Source organism: Chroicocephalus ridibundus, chromosome Z (genome assembly GCF_963924245.1).
Source record: "Chroicocephalus ridibundus chromosome Z, bChrRid1.1, whole genome shotgun sequence".
Taxonomy (NCBI): domain Eukaryota; kingdom Metazoa; phylum Chordata; class Aves; order Charadriiformes; family Laridae; genus Chroicocephalus; species Chroicocephalus ridibundus.
Window position 1 is genome coordinate 31,999,459 of NC_086316.1, and position 17,271 is coordinate 32,016,729.

Genomic DNA, 17,271 nt, shown 5'->3' on the forward strand with positions numbered 1-17,271 from the left:
TCTCAGCTCTGGTACCTGAAATAGCTCTCTGAGCAAAGGCTAAGGCTTTGCACCTTTTAGGAGCGGGGGACAATTGGTGGTGGTTTACTGCACGGAGTGGAGACCTCGGCAGTCATGTGCGCGGTGGTACCTAACGTAACGGGACAGACTGCTGCTTTGGTGCCATATGTGAATTTTTTTTTAATCAGGCAGTGAATTAGGCAATGTTTCTGCAGGATGTCGTGAAAGTGAGAATCCCGCTGACTTGTGCTCTCGTACGGCAGTGGCAGCAGTCCTTACAGAGGAGGGCTGCTGTCGCCTTACTGTAGGAGAGGCTTCAAATTTCTACTGTGAAAGTGCTCCTCTTGCCCAGGTGCAACATGGCTTGCAAGCACGGCAGAGAGGCATACCTGTGTGCACGCTCCCTCCTCCTGCACAGCACTCTGTGGCCGCATATGCCTGTATGTGCTCTGTATGTGTACCTCTTCTAGAGTCTGTCAGGCTTGCCAGAGGGTAAAGTTTGCTTGGGATGAAGTTCAGGAGGAGAAGTAAATCAGAAACTTGCTTGGGGTTGCACACCGCCGTCAGCAGTGGCCATTGGTGGCAGATGGGGACGCGCAGCAAGGCATTTAGCATTCACTGCCGGAAACAAGGCCGCCTCTGTTTCCCTCATTTCGGTTCAGAAGCTAAGATAGCAATTAGCAGAGATGGGCTTGGCCCCTTGGCAGGGCCTGTGTGCGGTGCCTTGTCAGGGCTTGGCCTCCAGTGCATGTTGGCTGCATCCCCAGCCCCGTGGCGGGCCAGGGACCCGTGCTCTGGGCTTCCTTCCAGCAAGGCGCGGTGCGTGGGTTGGAGGCAGGCGCGGGGGCTCCCGGCTCCTGGGGCACTGTGGAGTCCTGGGATGGATGGCCTGGGCTTTCCCTCAGGATGGGGCCAGAGCGTGTGGCCCAGGCAGCGCCACGGCCAAGGCGTGAGGCGATCCCAACCGCCGCACCTCCTGCTGGCCAGCCTGCAAGCTGGGAGTTGCTGTAGGTGGGGCTGTGTCCACTGAGAAGAGTTTATGTTAGCATCCATAGTTAGCATCCATAGTGGCGGGCTGCCTACCTTTAAAAATCCCATCTGGACATGTGCTGAGAGAGCAGGAAGCGCTAATGGTGCTGCATTAGAGCAGAGCAGGGCCAGGGGTGGGGAGCCGGGGCCTTTTGCTGGCTTGGGCTGGTCCCTGTGCAGGTGTAGGACGTTGCAGCCACACAGCATCATTCTCATCCGTGAGTCTCTCCTGGTGGATGTGTGTCCCTATGGCAGCCTGGCACCTGTGCCATGAAGTGGGTGGGCTTGGGAGGCACCCAAGCACTGCGTGGCTGAACTGCGGGCAAAGGGGGCTCTTTGTCTGAGGCTTTGGGCACTTAGAAAAAGCACCATGCCTGGAAACACTCCCATGGGGAGAGGGACGTTGCTGTCTTCTTCAGACTCTCCCAGTGTACCCACAGCTGTGTGTTGGAAACCCTGCTATGAAGGCAGGCTGGTGATGTAGAAGTGGTCAGGGCATCCATGCTCCTCACAGCTCCCTCGGCCCTTGCAGCAGAGAAAAGGTCCCTGCTTTGTCCAGTCACTGTCCTCAACAGGAGCCAAGTCATCTAGGTGGAACTTGACACACTGAAGTTTTGAAACAACAGCATGGAGACATATGAAGAACCTACTGGGGAAGAGACTGTGGTTTGCCACGGTCCGAGTCTGTCACTTTGATCTGGCACCACACACAGTGTGTGGTATTTACCCTGTGGCTAGATACACTGTATAGTGAGCTGGCAGGTGTGAGCTGCTGCTCGTCTTTACAAACTACTGGCAGATAGATAGACACATTAGTCTGGTGCTGAGCTCGCATTAAATTATCCTCCCTTTCACCTTGAACTCAGACAATCATTAACCGCAGCTACGTGGCTTCCTCCTCAGAAATAGCTTGTGGCCAGCCCGCTAGAACCAGAGATGGGGATCAGTTTGCAATGCAGCACCTAGAGATGCACTTCAAGAGGGACAAACCATCCAAGTGCATGTTGGTGTCTGGTTTCAGAGCTATCACGCCTGACGTTTTTCAGAGTAGGTGTTTGGATCTGACCCCCGCATTGTTTGTTGTAAAGCACTTTTATACTCCAGGCCAATTTTTTTTCCAGAAGGGTGCAGCAAATGCAGCTGTTGCTGTTTTGTTTTGTTTTGTTTTGTTTTTTCAAAAGCTCAGTGCCTCCTTGGGCTGTAATACAAAGTGGCCAAATATCCATCATTGTGTCATCCATGAGGTCCCTCTGAGGACAGCTGGTTCTCTGTTACCCCACAACAATGGGAGCCACTGGGTGCTCGGTACTTGGAAAATGGGACCATCCGGTTTTTCCTCCTGCTTTGTTTACATCAGTTGGAAAAGGAACACCAGGAGGGGAAGGGTAGCAAGTTTTCTGTGCAGCTGTGAATTTGCTGCAACAGAAAATGTGAACTGCTAGGCATGTGTACATTGCTGCAACATGACCTGCAGTTACCCGAGTTGTAAAAGGAAGAGGGTAGGTAGTGCTGGCAGAAAGTTAAATTGCTCATTAATTGCTTTGTAATTTAGCTAATTGGTTTTGTCAAGGCTGTGGAATATATGGGGTGTGGCTGGTTATCTTCCCAGTGTTTCATCTTTACAAGTGAAAATGACCTAAAAACTTTTTTTTTAAATAAAACCAACATGTATGGCGCATGCTGTGGATGGATGTCAGACCTCTGAATATCTGCTTTCTTCAGCCTTTGCGCCTGGCCTGTGGCCTCAGACTGTTCATGGGCCACTGGGACCCTTTCTGAAGTGTAGCAGACATTTCTGGCATTCCTTCCTCTGCAGTGCACACTCCCAAAGTAAGGCTGCCCCAAAACTCCTGTGTAAAAGGACCACCTCTGGCTAGCTGCAGTGTGAGAGTGTGCAGAAGTGAGTTAAACCGAACGGTATTTTCCTTGCAGGGGAGAGTGTAGTTACTCTGTTAGGAGAGGGCTGGGAAGGGAGGTCAGGCTTTTTGCTTATGCACGCAGTGGATAAACCCACGCTTTCTTTATTTCTTTGCAGGTAGTGGCCATGGAAGCAGCACTTTGCTCCCTCATACCATCATCAACGAATTTCCAGAGTATGGCACCGTAGAGCCAAGTGGAGACGCACTGAGGTCTTCATCACTGCGCCAGGCAGAGCCTGTGACACGCAGTCCAGAAAGACGGGATGGTCACCACCGGGTACCTGACAGGCCCCTGCCTCTGCGTGCGTCTCCTGCAGATGATTCGAGACCTGGTGCTGGGGCAGCACAGCTGCAGACCCCAGAAGAAGGTTTGCAACCTGCGGGTAACCTGCCAGAGATCATGAAAATCTCTCGACAGCTGGAAGCAGCAAAGGTGCAAGAGAGAGCAAATACTTCTCTTGATTCAGAGACACAAATGGAAAAAAAGAGCGTTACTGGCAGACAAAATGTGCAGGCAGCCAGAGAACCAGTTCCAGCAGGCCAAGAAAAACCCTCAGACATGCCTCTTCCATCTGAACGAACAGCTGAGGAAAAAATGCATTTGATCGTAGAGAAAGATCTGGCTGCAATATGGACTGGAGAAAAGCAGTCCGAGTCTGTCAGTAATAAAGCCGAAGAGGTCCACGCAGCGCAGGAGACAAGCTGTCATAGACCATCTGTGACAAACCTGGAAACAGCCAGCAGAGTGGAGGGGTGGGCGCATTTTGAGGAGTTTTCAGCGTACAGTCAAGGCAAAATGCAAATGGGTCCTGAGAGGAGGCTCTCTAAAGAGGCAGCTGTGAGCAAACATGTAGAATTTCAAGGGGTGGAGATTTTATGGCTGCAAAAAGCTGAGGAGCAGAGAAGAAAGAAGCACTCGCTGCTGGAGACTGTGTCCGTGGAGAGGAAGACGTTCCCCAAAACGTCCAGCCACCCTGTGCCACCGATGGTCTCCCCAGGCTTGATCTCCTCACCAGGCAGCACATGGAGGGAGGACTGTGAGGACCCGAAGCTGGGACCTGCTGTTTCTGGAGCCACTCCTCTGGTGCTGCTTGATGAAAGTGGGGAGGATGAAGTTTTTGTGAAGGATGAGAACCGCGCCAAGGAGGAGATGGCAGTGCTAGCAAGAGGCCAGGGCAGGTGAGATGACGCTTGAGGGGGCACAGGGGGCAGGCGGGGTTTCTCTTGTCCCAAGCAAGGCACAAGGCTTGTGCCTACCCCTTTAGGAGTTAATGACAAACGAATGTTTCTCTGCTGCCTGCAGCATGGTGGCAATTGTAGCATTTCATGCCCGTTGGTGGCTAGTGCAGGAAGTTGGGACTAAAGCTTGTCCACACCGACATGCTGAAGTTTGAAGTCTATCTCAGATTTGGAGACATAAAGATGTCTCTTGCTGTTTGCGGAGTAATGGCTGTGTGACGAAGCATCTGTAGCAGGTGTAGTTGGGATCCAGACATGGCATGTAATTAAATACAGGCAGCATGCAGGCCTGGACGTATGTGCTTGGCCAGATTTTCTGGTTTCGGGCAGAGTTCATGCAAAAACAGTGCAAGCACTTCTGAGAGTTCAGGTAATAAAGACGTTTTACCCAGGGTCTTGTATGTTTTAAGAGGGTAAATGCTGTGATGAGCTTTCTCTATTATCTATCTATATATGTTTGTATGTATGTATGTATGTATGTATGTATGTATGTATCTATCTATCTATCTATCTATCTATCTATCTATGTGTGTTTATATAATTTTAGCTATATATATTGAAAAAATTGTTTGCTGCTTTTTGTAAGAGCATCCCCATTTCCTCACTTTTCTTTCCTGATGCACATCTGTAACAAAGCAAAGGGCCCCACCGGTGCACACTGAGCAAACCGTGCCCACTCTGAGCTGGCGGGCTGTTTGCTGCTGGAACAACAGGGTCTCAGCAATGGAGGCACCTCTGCACCTTGGGATCTGCAGAGTTTTGCTTTGGCTAGCATGTGGCATTGCTCAGGTGGGCAGCCCTGACGCCTGGCACGTGCTGTGAGAAGCTTCGCAGTATTTGGCGCAGCAGAGAAGAAAACTTTCTGCAGGGGGGATGCTAGACCTTCCCCTGTGCATCAGCAAGGAGGCCGAGCCTTCCGCCTTGAAATCTGGTTCTCCTGGCTCCGGGTTTTTACTTGCATTTGCTTCCCTTTGCATTTTGGAGGTATTTCCTACAGCCTTTCACCAAAGACCCCAGCACTGGGACTGCAGAGTCAGCAAACCCCACTCCGGGAGGCAGAGGCCCCATCTGGGTTCACGTCTCTAACCTGTGCAGCCCCTGGCAAGGCAGTGGTGCTAGTGGAGGCCTTATGCATTTGTGAGTGCTCTTCTCCTTTGCACATAAGCAGCTGATGCTATCTGTTAGGCAATATTAGGCTTTCCCCCCACCCCCCTCTTTTACCCAGAAGATTGTTTCTTTTTATGTCCCCAGAGAGTGAGATGGTGCCAATCATGAGCAGAGGTGGTGCAAGGACAAACTGGCATTTTACCCACAGTGTTGTCTCTTGCACAAAGCCACACTGACCTTTCTGTTCACAAAGGTGGAAGATGAGGAGGTTCACCCAGAGGTCTAAACCTTGCCCCTGAGCTGAAACAAGCTGTTTCTGATTAATTTCCAGGATGATGGAGGAGGGCGAAGCAGCCACAGGAGGTTATGAAGATGTCCTTGGGCAGAGGCACTCCGATGTCTCCACTGATCTGTACAGCTCACAGTTTGAAAACATCCTAGACAATGCATCTTTATACTACAGCGCGGAGTCGCTGGAGACGTTGTACTCGGAGCCCGATAGCTACTTCAGCTTTGAGATGCCACTCACTCCCATGATCCAGCAGCGCATGAAGGAGGGCGGCCAGTTTTTAGATCGGACGTCAGCCTCTGGGCAGCCAGACGTTCTGCAGCTTCCCCCTGATGGGGAGGTGAAGGGCTGTGGTGAAGGCATCGCCAATGGCTTAAGGGATGTTAGCGAAACACTCTTCAGAGGAGACGTCACGGAAGTACCTCGTTTGGCAAGGTAAAAGCAGTCGGTGATCTTTCTGTGTGCCTGCTGATTTTTTCCCTGATGTCTGTTTACTTCAGTAGGCTGTCATAGATTATAGTTTGCCTCTTTCAACATTTTCTACACAGAATAATTTCCAGTGTAATGGAGTGAGCTGCAGGACAGAAATGAGCAGTCCAAACCTGTTGTTTATTAGAAAAGTGCGAATTTACTTTACAAAGGTTTTGTAGGTGATACTTGTGTTGATAAAAGGCTGGTCGGTATTGTTGCATCTCTGAGACCTGTCCCTGGAGGAGTTAGTTACCAGCTACAGATGAACCTTGTTCACGTCCAGTTGTACCTGGATTTGTTAACAGCAATTTTTAGAACAATAAAACATGGATGAGTTGTTCAAATAATTCATGATTTGGATGTTAAAGGTGTGTCTCTGGGCATAGATTTTCCTCTCTTGAAGTCAGTGGTGTTTTGCCAGTTACTTTGGCTGGTACAAGGGTTTGCTTCCACCACATTCACAGAATGAGAGACTGTTAGTTGCTTCTTTCATTTGTGCACTAGTTACTGATTGAGAGAGGAGGGAGCATTGCAAAAATGTTAATAATTTCCATTTGGTAAAGGGAGAGATGAGAAAACCCATTAGGAGAAGAGTCACGTGAAAAGCAAAAACTGGGCGAAGTGGTCAGAAAATGCTGTGTAATTGTAGAAACTTACTCTATCAGCAAACTTCCCTCATCGTATGTTGTCAAAGACGGTGGGGAGAGTGAAAGGCAGCAGCAGGCAAAATCAGGGGTTGAGCCAAAAACAGTAATCTGCGGAGAGATGAGGGACCTTGTGAGTGATAAAGATGCCTCCCGTCTCCATCCTCCAGGGACAGGATGTTATCTAAGGGTCCCAAGGCTATTCTCTTAGATAGAACTAGTCTAATCTGAGCTTTCCTGGGAGTCAGTGGTGGGAGGTCTTTTATCTTTTATTCCTTTTTTGCTAGTGTGAAAAAGTCCTTTGAGCAGAAAGTAGTTTTGCTAACTGTATGGATTAAGGGGCAGTTTGTCTTTAAAAGAACAGGCAGAAGGATTTAGCAGTTTAGAACGTTTTTTACATCAATCCAACTGGAAAAAAGGTGTTTAAATCTTGTATGACCCTGAGCTGCTTGGTGCCAATAGGCAATAAGTGACTGCTGATCTGCCACAACCAGTATGGAGCCAGAAACTGAGGTCAATCTTGAAACTTGCAGCTCCTTACCTTTACTGAACTCGGAGATTGCTGTAAGACTGGTCAGTGGGGGACAAGCAGCATATACAGACCCCGATTCTGTTAGCCTGTAGTCGCAGCATCTAGTCATCATATTATCATCGAGACAGAAGTTATCATAAAGACAAGGTGTGCTTAGAGGCACATTAGGTGCCTGCCTAGTGTGGATTTCATTAGGAGTTAAGTTAGTTTAAATTTGCAGCCATAGTAATAAACCAACAGAGGATTTTGAAATTATTCTGTTTTCCCCCTAAATAAAAGAATAAAAAAAGAAGAAAGAAGTGTCCCCAACAGCAGGTTTGTGGAAGCTCTGCTATTATAGTCTGCAGGGCTGTGTTAGGGATGAGCCCCGAGGGCACGCACTGTTAAGGTAGGTGCTGGTAAAGAGTGTAGCTGCAGCAGTTCAGCCAGCCACAGATGTGCCCAACAGGGTAATCCTCTGGATGATAACCTTATTAACCACCCCTCCACCCCCCCATCATATTCTAATATCGTGTATTGCACCAGGGTACAGGGGACTGACAGGTCATGTGTGCTATACTGTTGGAGCCAGTGATGAATCACGGTGTTACAGTGTGTGGGTGAGGATCACTGTCTGCATGCTGGGGGCTGCATGGGGTTTATTCGCAGAGGGGTCAAGACAGTATATCACTGTGATGCTCAGGTGAACCAGAAATAGCTGCCTGAGCCGAGGGTACTATTTCTAAGAGTTTGCTTGCATGGTTGTGTTGCTTGAAGCAATCACAGACTTGTTTTTTCAACCGAAAGTCCTCATGTAGGGTATGTGTGCAGTCGCCACTGTGACACCTTGGTGCCTTCACTTGTAAATCCTTGTTTCCTATGGTGCCATGAACCTGCGTTTGTGTTAGGGCTGTAATTGCCCGTGCGTAGCACCTGCCTGGCTCTGGCTGGGCATCAAGGGGCACCCCCTGAAGTGGTCCGGCTCTCCTGGAGAGCGAGGTGGGGAGGGCAAGCCCACCACCCTGCTGGATCCAGGCAGTACTCCCTGGCCCTGCACCCCGCAGCCACCGGCAGGAGCTAGCAAGCAGGAGCTTGCCTGCGATATATCGCCGAGCCACCGGAGGTCTCTGTGCCCTTTGCGGAGCTGCGGGCTCTCCCTGAAGCCAGGGGCTCCTGAAGCCAGGGGCTCCCGCAGCTCCCTCTGCCCACCCTGTGATGTGAAGTCACTGGAGGGTGGGTGCAGGCAGGAGAGCAGCTGGAGGACCCCATCCTGTAGGGATGGAGGCAGGTGTGGGATCCCAGCGCGTGAACAGTGGCAAGTGCAAAGTGAAGTGGGGGAATTTGGGATGCAGAGGGGCTTGGGAGCAAAGCAGTGCAACGTTGTAGTGTGGCACAACAGGAAGCATAGCCCCACTTTTACAGAAACTACACTGCCGACCCAGGTGAACAAAATCCAAACCCAAAACCTCAGCAGGTCCCAGCGCTGTGGCATTTTGGTGATATAAAAGACGTGTGGGAAAGTGCGTGGGGAGAGAGTACGCGTCCAAGTACCAGCACTAATTTATGGGGGAACAGAGTGTGAAATGCTGGCAGTCCTTCATGGCCGGGTACAAAAGGGGAGGGTGGATGTGAGAGCAAAGAGTTAATAGTTTAAACCTGCAAATTGAAAGCCGTGTGCCAATTAGGAAAAGAGGAGCAGGTGCTCCCTGGGGCCATGCCCTCCTGATAGCAGGCAGCTGAGCACCACAGCACTTTTTGCATCTCTCTGGAGGGAGCCTGAGCGTAACTGACACGCGGACCCTAGATGGCGTGAGGTTTTAATGTGTAACGGCAGGGAAGCATAGTCTTGTAATGAATAAGCGGGAGGGTAACATCCTTCTCTGCTCTTAGGAAATCGCTGGCTCTGGGAGGGGTCAGCTCTGGTATGTGAAGGCCGGTCACATGCCTTCAGAATTGAAAAAAAAAAAAAAAAAAGACGAAAAAAAATTATTAGAGGCTTGTGGGCTGCAAAGTTCCTGTGGGCTCCTGGGTGTCTGGATGTTTCGTCCCTGCTGTCCTCCTTATCAGCTGCTGGCCATGGTGAAACGCAGTAAGTCCTGGCGAGAGCCGTGGGATGTGCCTGCTCTTGACAGCCGCTACGCTTCCTTAGAGCAGGGGGACATCAGCCGGCCCCTGGGTTTTCCTGCAGGACAGGTTGGCTTGTATTTGCAAGTAGTCCTTTCCTAGCACAGTTTAGGTGCCCTTTGTGTCTGGCCAGTGGAGGAGGGGTGCCTGGGGAGAAGGGTGTGCAGGTTGCCTTCCTTTGGGAACAGTTCCACTTCTTGGTGTCTTTTTTGGGGGTTAATCGCTCCCCCCCGGGAAACCCAAATTTCTGCATCTCAAGTAGCCTTGAGTTTCCCCAGGTTGGGTGGGAGAACTGGGGGAGGAGGGAAAGTGTGAGTTTTCAGAACTGAGGGACAGCCCCCCTGTATATCAGGGCACCATGAGGTCCTTGTGAAACGTGCTGAACCACAGGTTGCCAGTGTAATGAAACTTTGCAGTGGCAATAAAGTTACTACGTTTGGGCTGTGTTTGGTCCCCTTGCCTGTGTTATCCCTGCAGAGGTATACAGTCCCCACCGTTGCACCCACGGCCCGGGTACTGCACTCCTCCCTTCTCCTGCCAGTGGACTGTGTTGAGACAGAGCAAGGCTCAGCCTTGGTATATGGGAGTTTAGTCTTACTCACAGAGGCAGTAAGGAAGGAAATAAGTTTGCAAAGTGCTACCCAGATGTCAAGCCTGTTCAGGTTTGCATCGCCTGAACTAACTGTAATCATTTACACCAAATCAGAGTGGGAGGAAGGGGATGTATTTCCAAAGTGGTAAGATATATCTGAGGGAAAAGTGAGTTATCTTTACTATATATACAGTGAGTGACAGAGCATCAGTGTGTCTAAAACTAAAGTAGGAAGTTCCCTCGATGATGATTCTCATCTTTCTTTTCTACTTCCAGACTTTAAAGACAGAATTTCTTTTAATCTTTCTTTTTTTCTTCATTCTTTATAGCAGTCTTCCTGTTCCCTTTTCCCTTGTATGTTACAGTCAGAACAAGAAATTAAAAAAAAAAAAAAAAAAAACAACCCAAAAACTTCTGGCATTTCTTTTCCTGAGTTGTCCTGGAAGGTGTGGTCTCTGTTGGTAGGACATCGCCCAAGATTTTTCTAAATCCAGAGATAAACAAAAAAAATCTGTATTGCATCTCCTAGTCTTCAAAAATGTGAAATATTTGCCACCTGCCATCATCTTTAAAGAATTGCCAGTGCTCAGCAAATTCTGCAAGTCCCGTTAATTATTTTTTTTTCCTAGAGATGCAAACACAAATTTTGTCACATACGTATTCTTTTGTAATTCAAGGGGAGAAGAAAACAAACTCCCTAAAGCAATCTGGTGGTTCTCAGAATAAATGCACAAGAATGTAAACTGCAGTTCCCAATGGCTGCCACATTTCTCTTAATGGTTTGGGCCTCTCATAGTAGTTTCCATAGTTGTATTCCTTCTTCTGCGTATGGGTCATTTCCAGCAGTTTCTTAGTTGGCACTCTGCTTATGCCTTCTTTGAGACAACAGATTTTGTTGACAGATAAACCAGGTTTTGATCCCCTTTTCCAAGTTGATTCTCTGAGCCTCCTCCCAGTTTATCAGTATCCTGCATGCCAGTTATACTTCTGGTTTTCAGTTCGCACTCTGGTGTTTTTGTCCAAGGTAGCTCATATTTGATTTTCAACGTAGATATCGGATTCAGTACTTACATATATAACACATAACCTTTATTCATTCATTTTATTAGTCTATCCAACAGCAGTCCGGTAGAACCTTTTTCCTCTTTGAAAACTTACCTTGCGACCTGGTTGAATCTTTTCCATTTAGCGTGAAATCTGCCAGGATCCCTGTGTTCCTAAGCAGACATTTTTTGGCTTTCGGACATGCCTCAGCTCATGACAAACTCCGGGACTTAGCAGAACTATGGCTCTCAGAAGGTGCTGCTTCATATTTGCTGCCTTCCATGCCCAGAATAAGAAAAGTTATTCAGAAGAATGACGGTGGTTGTTGTCCTAGAAGAGCGATTGAGTCAAATGTGTCTGCAGTTGGTGAGCAGGCAAACATACGCTGGAGCCCATTTGCGTGCACATGGGCTACTGCATCTATCAGTTGCTGAGCCACTAGCAAGCACAATATGCTGGCACGGATATGTTAAATCCAGGTAAAGATAAGTAGCACAATCCGCAAGGGTAAATTTCTGAAACCAGTGGCATTTTGGCAGCTGAGGATTTCATCCTTTATTGCACAGTTTACTACTTTCAAAAGTGTTAAGCCACACTGATCACCTTGGTATTCCCTGCAGGAAGGTGTTAACACTTTATCAAGGCTCTGGCAATACAGTTTGCCTTTGCTCTGGCTAAAGAGGTGCTTGCAACACCGGTTTAGTGAGAGTATGTAAAATTGCTTCTAGTTCCTAAATAAACTGTTGTTTTAGGGAAAAAAGGGCTGCTGACTTTTCGCCTCTTCAGTTCCCAGCCTCCTCTGAAAATAAAACAAACAAAGCAAAAATCCAGGAGCTGACAGAGACAGAAAAGAAAAGGAAAAGAAAAAAAGAAAAAAAAAAAAGTGGAGCAGCTGATCAGTTCGCCGCACAAAGGGCCTCAGTATAATGCTGTCAGCAGCTCGACTTCTAAGCTGGCATCTGTTGGCATATCTCCATTACAGTCAAAGCCATTTAGGTCAGGAAGCCTTCATTCACCGAAACCGAGGTGTCTCTGCCAGTTCCGGGTCAGTCCCGAAGTGCAGCCTGGCTGTCTCATCCATTAGGCACGACTAGCTGCCACTCAAGCCCCCTGTCCACATTATTGCTGGTTAACTCTCTTCTTCCTCCGTCTGTCTGCCTGTTGGGATAGAGAGAGGCAGAGCCTGGCGGCTGGCAGGGCATCGTAGAGGCATGTATAACTTCGGATGTGATGCAGGAGCACCGATGGAGAACAGGGCACGTAGCGTGCAGACTCCTTGCTAGCACAGCTGGGTGAGCTGTGGGTTGATTGGTGGTTGTTTTTCCTTTATTGCGGAAGTCTGTCTTTTATTATTATTAACTATTCTTTTTGAGGACAGGCAGTTCATTTTGCTGCATGATTGCAACGCAAAGCTGTGCAATATTACTGCCAGTGCTGAAATGCTCCTTCTGCACGTTGGCAGGGGAGCCTTAACCAAGAGGCATAAACACCTGTATTTCTACTGTTTTGCTCCGTGCCTGGACTAGCTGCCCTGTTAATGTGCGCTCCCAGGGCTTGTCTCCAAACAGTTAAACCGAGCCTGAGGAGGGGGGAAGTACTCCACTGGCTTCCCAGTTTTGCTTCTGTCCCAGGGGACCCTGCAGGAGCCTCATGGGGACATGTCATGCTGGTGCTGAGCGTGGGGATGGCTCTTGTCCCCCACAGCATGTGAGGGGGTGGGTGGACTCAGGAGAGAGAGCCCGAGGGCTCCCAAAACATTGAGTGTTTTCTGAGGTTACGGGTGTGCAATGTATTCTTTGGGTCTGGTTTTTGCTCATGTCTGGGGGCAGATGGGCCAGATCCTGAGCATGGAATTATCCTGATGTATCCAAGAGACTGGTCTCTACGTCAGTGCATCTGTCAGAAATATCCATTGCGGGGGGAGCCCGTGGACACCCTCTGTGGCAAGGGCCAGGTTTTCACTTTCTAGGTGTGGGGGCATTAATGTGGTGATATTCCCTTTGCCATTGCTAACCCCCGCCAGAGCGATGTAAGGAGCCTGAGGTCGCAAGGGAATCAAACCTGAAGTATTTTTAGCAAACATTTGTACTTCAGGTGGCAACAGGCCAGCGTGTCTGTGTAATAAAGGACACTCTGTATCTTGGAAGGGCTGCAATCCTGTCCCTGCGTGTGGTGGGACTTTTTGTCCTACTGCTGGGATCCCGTAACTATAGCATTTGCATTTGCTGTAATGCAAGCCTACCAGAAACGGCATTTTCTAACGCTTTAGCTGTTAGCTCCCTATTTACGGTCAGCAGGAATTCTTTTAATCAAAGAAAAAAGCAGATGATTACAGGGAGCAAGAGGTTATTTTTAAGCAGCATCGTGCATTTCAGCCCCTGAAATTAACTTTGCATATGCATTTTATTGATAACCAATAGGAGATTACAGGGCTTGTTTGTTTATTTTTTACTTTGCTTCTCTCTGTGGGACATGACAAGGTAGAGATGCTTTTCAATGGATCTTCAGTGGGTACTCTGGGTTGTAGAAACCATCCTCCCTTCATGTGTCCTGGCTGATGCTGTGCTCGTGAGACACCCACTGAATCGAGTTGCAGCAAAGTGCAGCTGTGTCAGTCCTCAAAGAGGGATCTACTTCAAAGTGTGTCTTTGAAGAGAATCCATACGTAGGACTTCAAAGCTGCTTAAACCGTTCGGAGTAAAATAGCACAGTGAGTCATCTGCTAGGAAAGGGCATTATCTTTATTTTTATTATTTTTCTCCCCTTCCTACAGTGGTATCTTGGAAGAGCCCTGGAGCTGGAGGTAACTGGCAAGGTAAATCGTTGCTTGACGTGATTTTGTGCTCGCTCTCTCCTGGCCCCAAAGAAGCTGGTTCAGAACTGCAGCAAAGCTGCAGCAGAGCTATTCCCAGCCTGTCTGTGTGGTCGGTCATTTGTAGCAGGAACTGACTCATCATGTCCCAGTGCTGCCGGGATTTCTTTGCTTTCTCCAGTGGGGCTACTCCTTTCAGAGGCAGGCAGTTCAAGCATGGCTTTTCAGCTCTCTGAAACGACATTCAGCCTGTGCCACTGATCATTTCTGGTCAGCTCTGAAATGTGGAATTGCCTGAGGATCCATGTCTCTCTTAAGAGTTGTAGGGCAGGGATTCGTTCTGTCAGGGCAGGACTTTTCACAGAGGGAAGTCTGCTCCCCTGCAATCCAGGCTGGTGTCAGGGGTATCTGAGTGCTTCTGCCTTTCTGATGTCCCTGCCATGCTGTGAGGTGAGAGCTGCTGCTGAGGGGCTGTTGAATTAGAAATAGCGCATGCTTTTCACAGCCAGAGTTGGTGGTTATAGTTGAGGGGATGGTGTCCTCTGTTTCAGAACCAAGAGGAGAAGGCGGCTTGGAGTGAAGGCATTTAAAACAACAGGGCCAGCACAGTGTTGCAGAGGGTGATTATCAGCCCCAGCGTGGCTCCCTGGCAGATGCTTTACCCCTGCTGAAAACAACATTTGTTCTGGCCCTAGCTTCAGCATGCCAGAACGCCTCTCCACCCTTCCTTATTTTTAATCATTGCTGCATTTTGCTCTGATGGGCTTTGCTGGCAAATGCCTGACTTTTAGCTTGCCTTGAAGTAAAGCTGATGTTAAAGGCGTGCAGATTTATTTGAGAGAAAAAGTTTGGTTTCCTCCTGTTTTCTCCTCCTCTCTTTCTAAAAAGAGCCGGGAAGGTCCCAGCCCTGTCTCATCCAAGCTCCCCCTGAAATCCGTGCATCCAGTGCACTCCCTCCAGATATACATGCCGGATGGATTAGATTTCCTCAGGGAAGGGCCCCATGTGCGTCCAGGGGAGACTGTGTGCCACAGAGCGTATGCCGTGCTTCAGGCCGGCAAGAGCTGCAGACAGTGATGAGCTGGGATCACTGATGTGTCTGGGCTGTGAGGGGACAGCACTTAGGCTGACTTGTCACACCTTGCCACTCAGTGTCAACTCCAAACTCTTCTCCGTGTTAGCAGCTGGGGCCGTTGCTTTGTGCTGGATCTGAGCTCTTCTCCTGTAAAGCAAAATGCTAACATGCTTTTCCTCCTTGGGACAAACCAGGTAATTTTTTTTTCCCCATGGGTTTGCTAAAAAATGAAGAGTATCCTAAGGTTTAAGACACCTGAAACTGCAGTTACTCATGCCGAGGTTTCCAGTTGCAGCCTAGGAGACTAGGAGAGTGGACCACTGAGATATGAGGTGCCTGTATCCTCACCATTATGTTACTGGCCTTGTTCTGTTTTTGTCTGGAAGTTGCAGCCATTCCCCAACCATATGTTGCTGTGGAGGGTTTAAATTTTGGTGAAACCCAGGATGGGGGTGGGGGGGAATAAGTGAATCTAGAATATTCTTAAACAGATCAAATGTGCTAAGTGCTGAGCGTAATACGATTGAGATATCTTGGTATTGGGAGCTAAATCACTATAGACCTTGTCAATAATGGAATAAGCGAAGAAAATGGTATAAAATGTTTCAGACTCTGCCTAGCTGTTACGGTGTGTTACGGGAAACCAGCTTTACAGATGTTACAGTCTGCCTGCGTTTCATCCGCGAGCGTGGAGAGACGGCTGCTGCTGTTAGAAGGTATTGAATTTACCATAGCAGCTGTTTATTGAATTGCTTTAATTTCTGCTGGATATGGCAGTCATAGCCTATGTGCATTCACTGTGAACCTTTTGGGGGATGCTTTGGCAGGAGGGAGGATGTGTCAGGAGGGCGTTGCTGGAGATAGAAATAAGGAGGTCTAAGGGCCTGGTTTCTGCCCGCAGCTCATGCACTGTGAGACTAAAGGGGTCTGGTTTGTTGTAGCTTCTGTTTCCTGTGTTTTCCGATAGCAGAGATTAATGTAAGAGTCTCTGGATGAAAATCAGCAGCCATGGCTGTACAGGCAATTACCAGTAGTATGGTTGCAGTCCCTTTTGGCCTTGAATCCAGGATTAGGGGGAATATAATCTATTACATTTTCAGCCTACTTTTGTCAGTGGAGGTTTCTCATTTTTATGTGATAAAGAGTAAAGCTGCATGAGAAATCCGTGTCCAGTCTTGCTCTGCATCACAAAGCCCTTTCTTGGTTCTGTTTAGCTGATAATGCTGCTGTGGACTCTTTATGTGTAGAACTTGTAGACTGCAGAAGACTGACCTATTTGTAGCCTTGGTTGCTCCTAGCCCTTGATTAGAGTCCATTATAAGCACTTTACAGAGGGAGGCAAGTATTATTATCTGTGTTCAGCAGCTGGGGAAACTGAGGCACAGAATGAAAATGGTGCACCTGGGGAGACTTGGAGTGAGAAAAGATGTCAGCCTTTCCCCTGAGGAACACTCCTCCGGACCCTGCTAAAATGATCTGTCCAGAGAGCGGCTTGCAGTAGTCATTCACAGAGTGCCTGTATTTCCTAAGTCTTCAGTGACGTGGGCATTGAGTCTTCTCACCACCTGAAAAACTTGAGAACTGAAGTCTCACTTTAATGTTAACAATCTGGTATTTTCCCTGAACAAGAGGCTTATGTTACAGACAACGTATACTGTTGATCTGATTGCCTTCTTGTACCTATTAAGTAATAAGCTGATTAACTTTCGGAATAACTGAAAGAAGCATTCCTTATTCTTCGATCTGTTACATGTAGAGGGAGTCCTGGTCAGGATAAAGTTTTAAATCAGGGAGGTTGGAAGATAAGGTTTCTTATGCAGCCTTGTTGGCTAGTTTTGGTGAGAGGAGAGCACACTCTCCTTCTTGCTGGGTGTTCTTCACATCCAGCCTGCGGCTCTGAGAGGCAAAACAGAAGCTGGGAGCTGCCGTACTGTTTATTTCACTAAGTGGCAGATGCTGGCACTTCCTTTCTTCTAAACTTACGGTGGTTTGCGGTAACGTTGAGACTCGTAGTGCACTGGTTCATAGCAGGGTGCAGATGTTTCTTGTCAGCTTTGGCCATCTTTCAGGGCTATAAATATTGCCTTTAATAAAGAGCAGTGGTGAAACAAGGCTGTGATTTATGAGCGAGGCGCTACAAGTTGGCATGGCTTTTGAAGCAGCATTTGTACATGGAAGGCTCCATAGATGTGATAGCTCACCTAGTTATCCTTTGCTCTTGTCAATTGTTAGAGCTGGGAATTTGAAACCAGTCTCACCTTTGTTTGCTTTCTTCACAAGTTTTTAGTAGACCAAATCTAGGGAATTTCAGACATTGGCTAGTGCTTTTGGAAAAGGCTGAGGAGGCATTTCCCACAACAGCAGTACCAGGAGGGGTGTTTTTTGTTTCTTATGTTAGCTGGTGATCAGTGATGT

General features: G+C 48.3%; 1 protein-coding gene across 3 annotated transcripts in view; it reads left to right on the top strand.

Moving 5' to 3' along the window:
- Positions 1-17,271, top strand: part of PSD3 (pleckstrin and Sec7 domain containing 3) — a 114,338-nt gene that overhangs the window by 23,869 nt on the left and 73,198 nt on the right. For 2 of the 3 annotated variants that reach the window (XM_063320254.1, XM_063320255.1), the window contains 2 exons: positions 3,065-4,127; positions 5,626-6,018. In XM_063320254.1, coding sequence (XP_063176324.1) covers positions 3,065-4,127; positions 5,626-6,018 — 1,456 coding nt within the window. Of the gene's footprint in view, positions 1-3,064; positions 4,128-5,625; positions 6,019-13,766; positions 13,785-17,271 lie in introns of those variants that run through there. The other variant, XM_063320257.1, reaches the window with a different exon arrangement.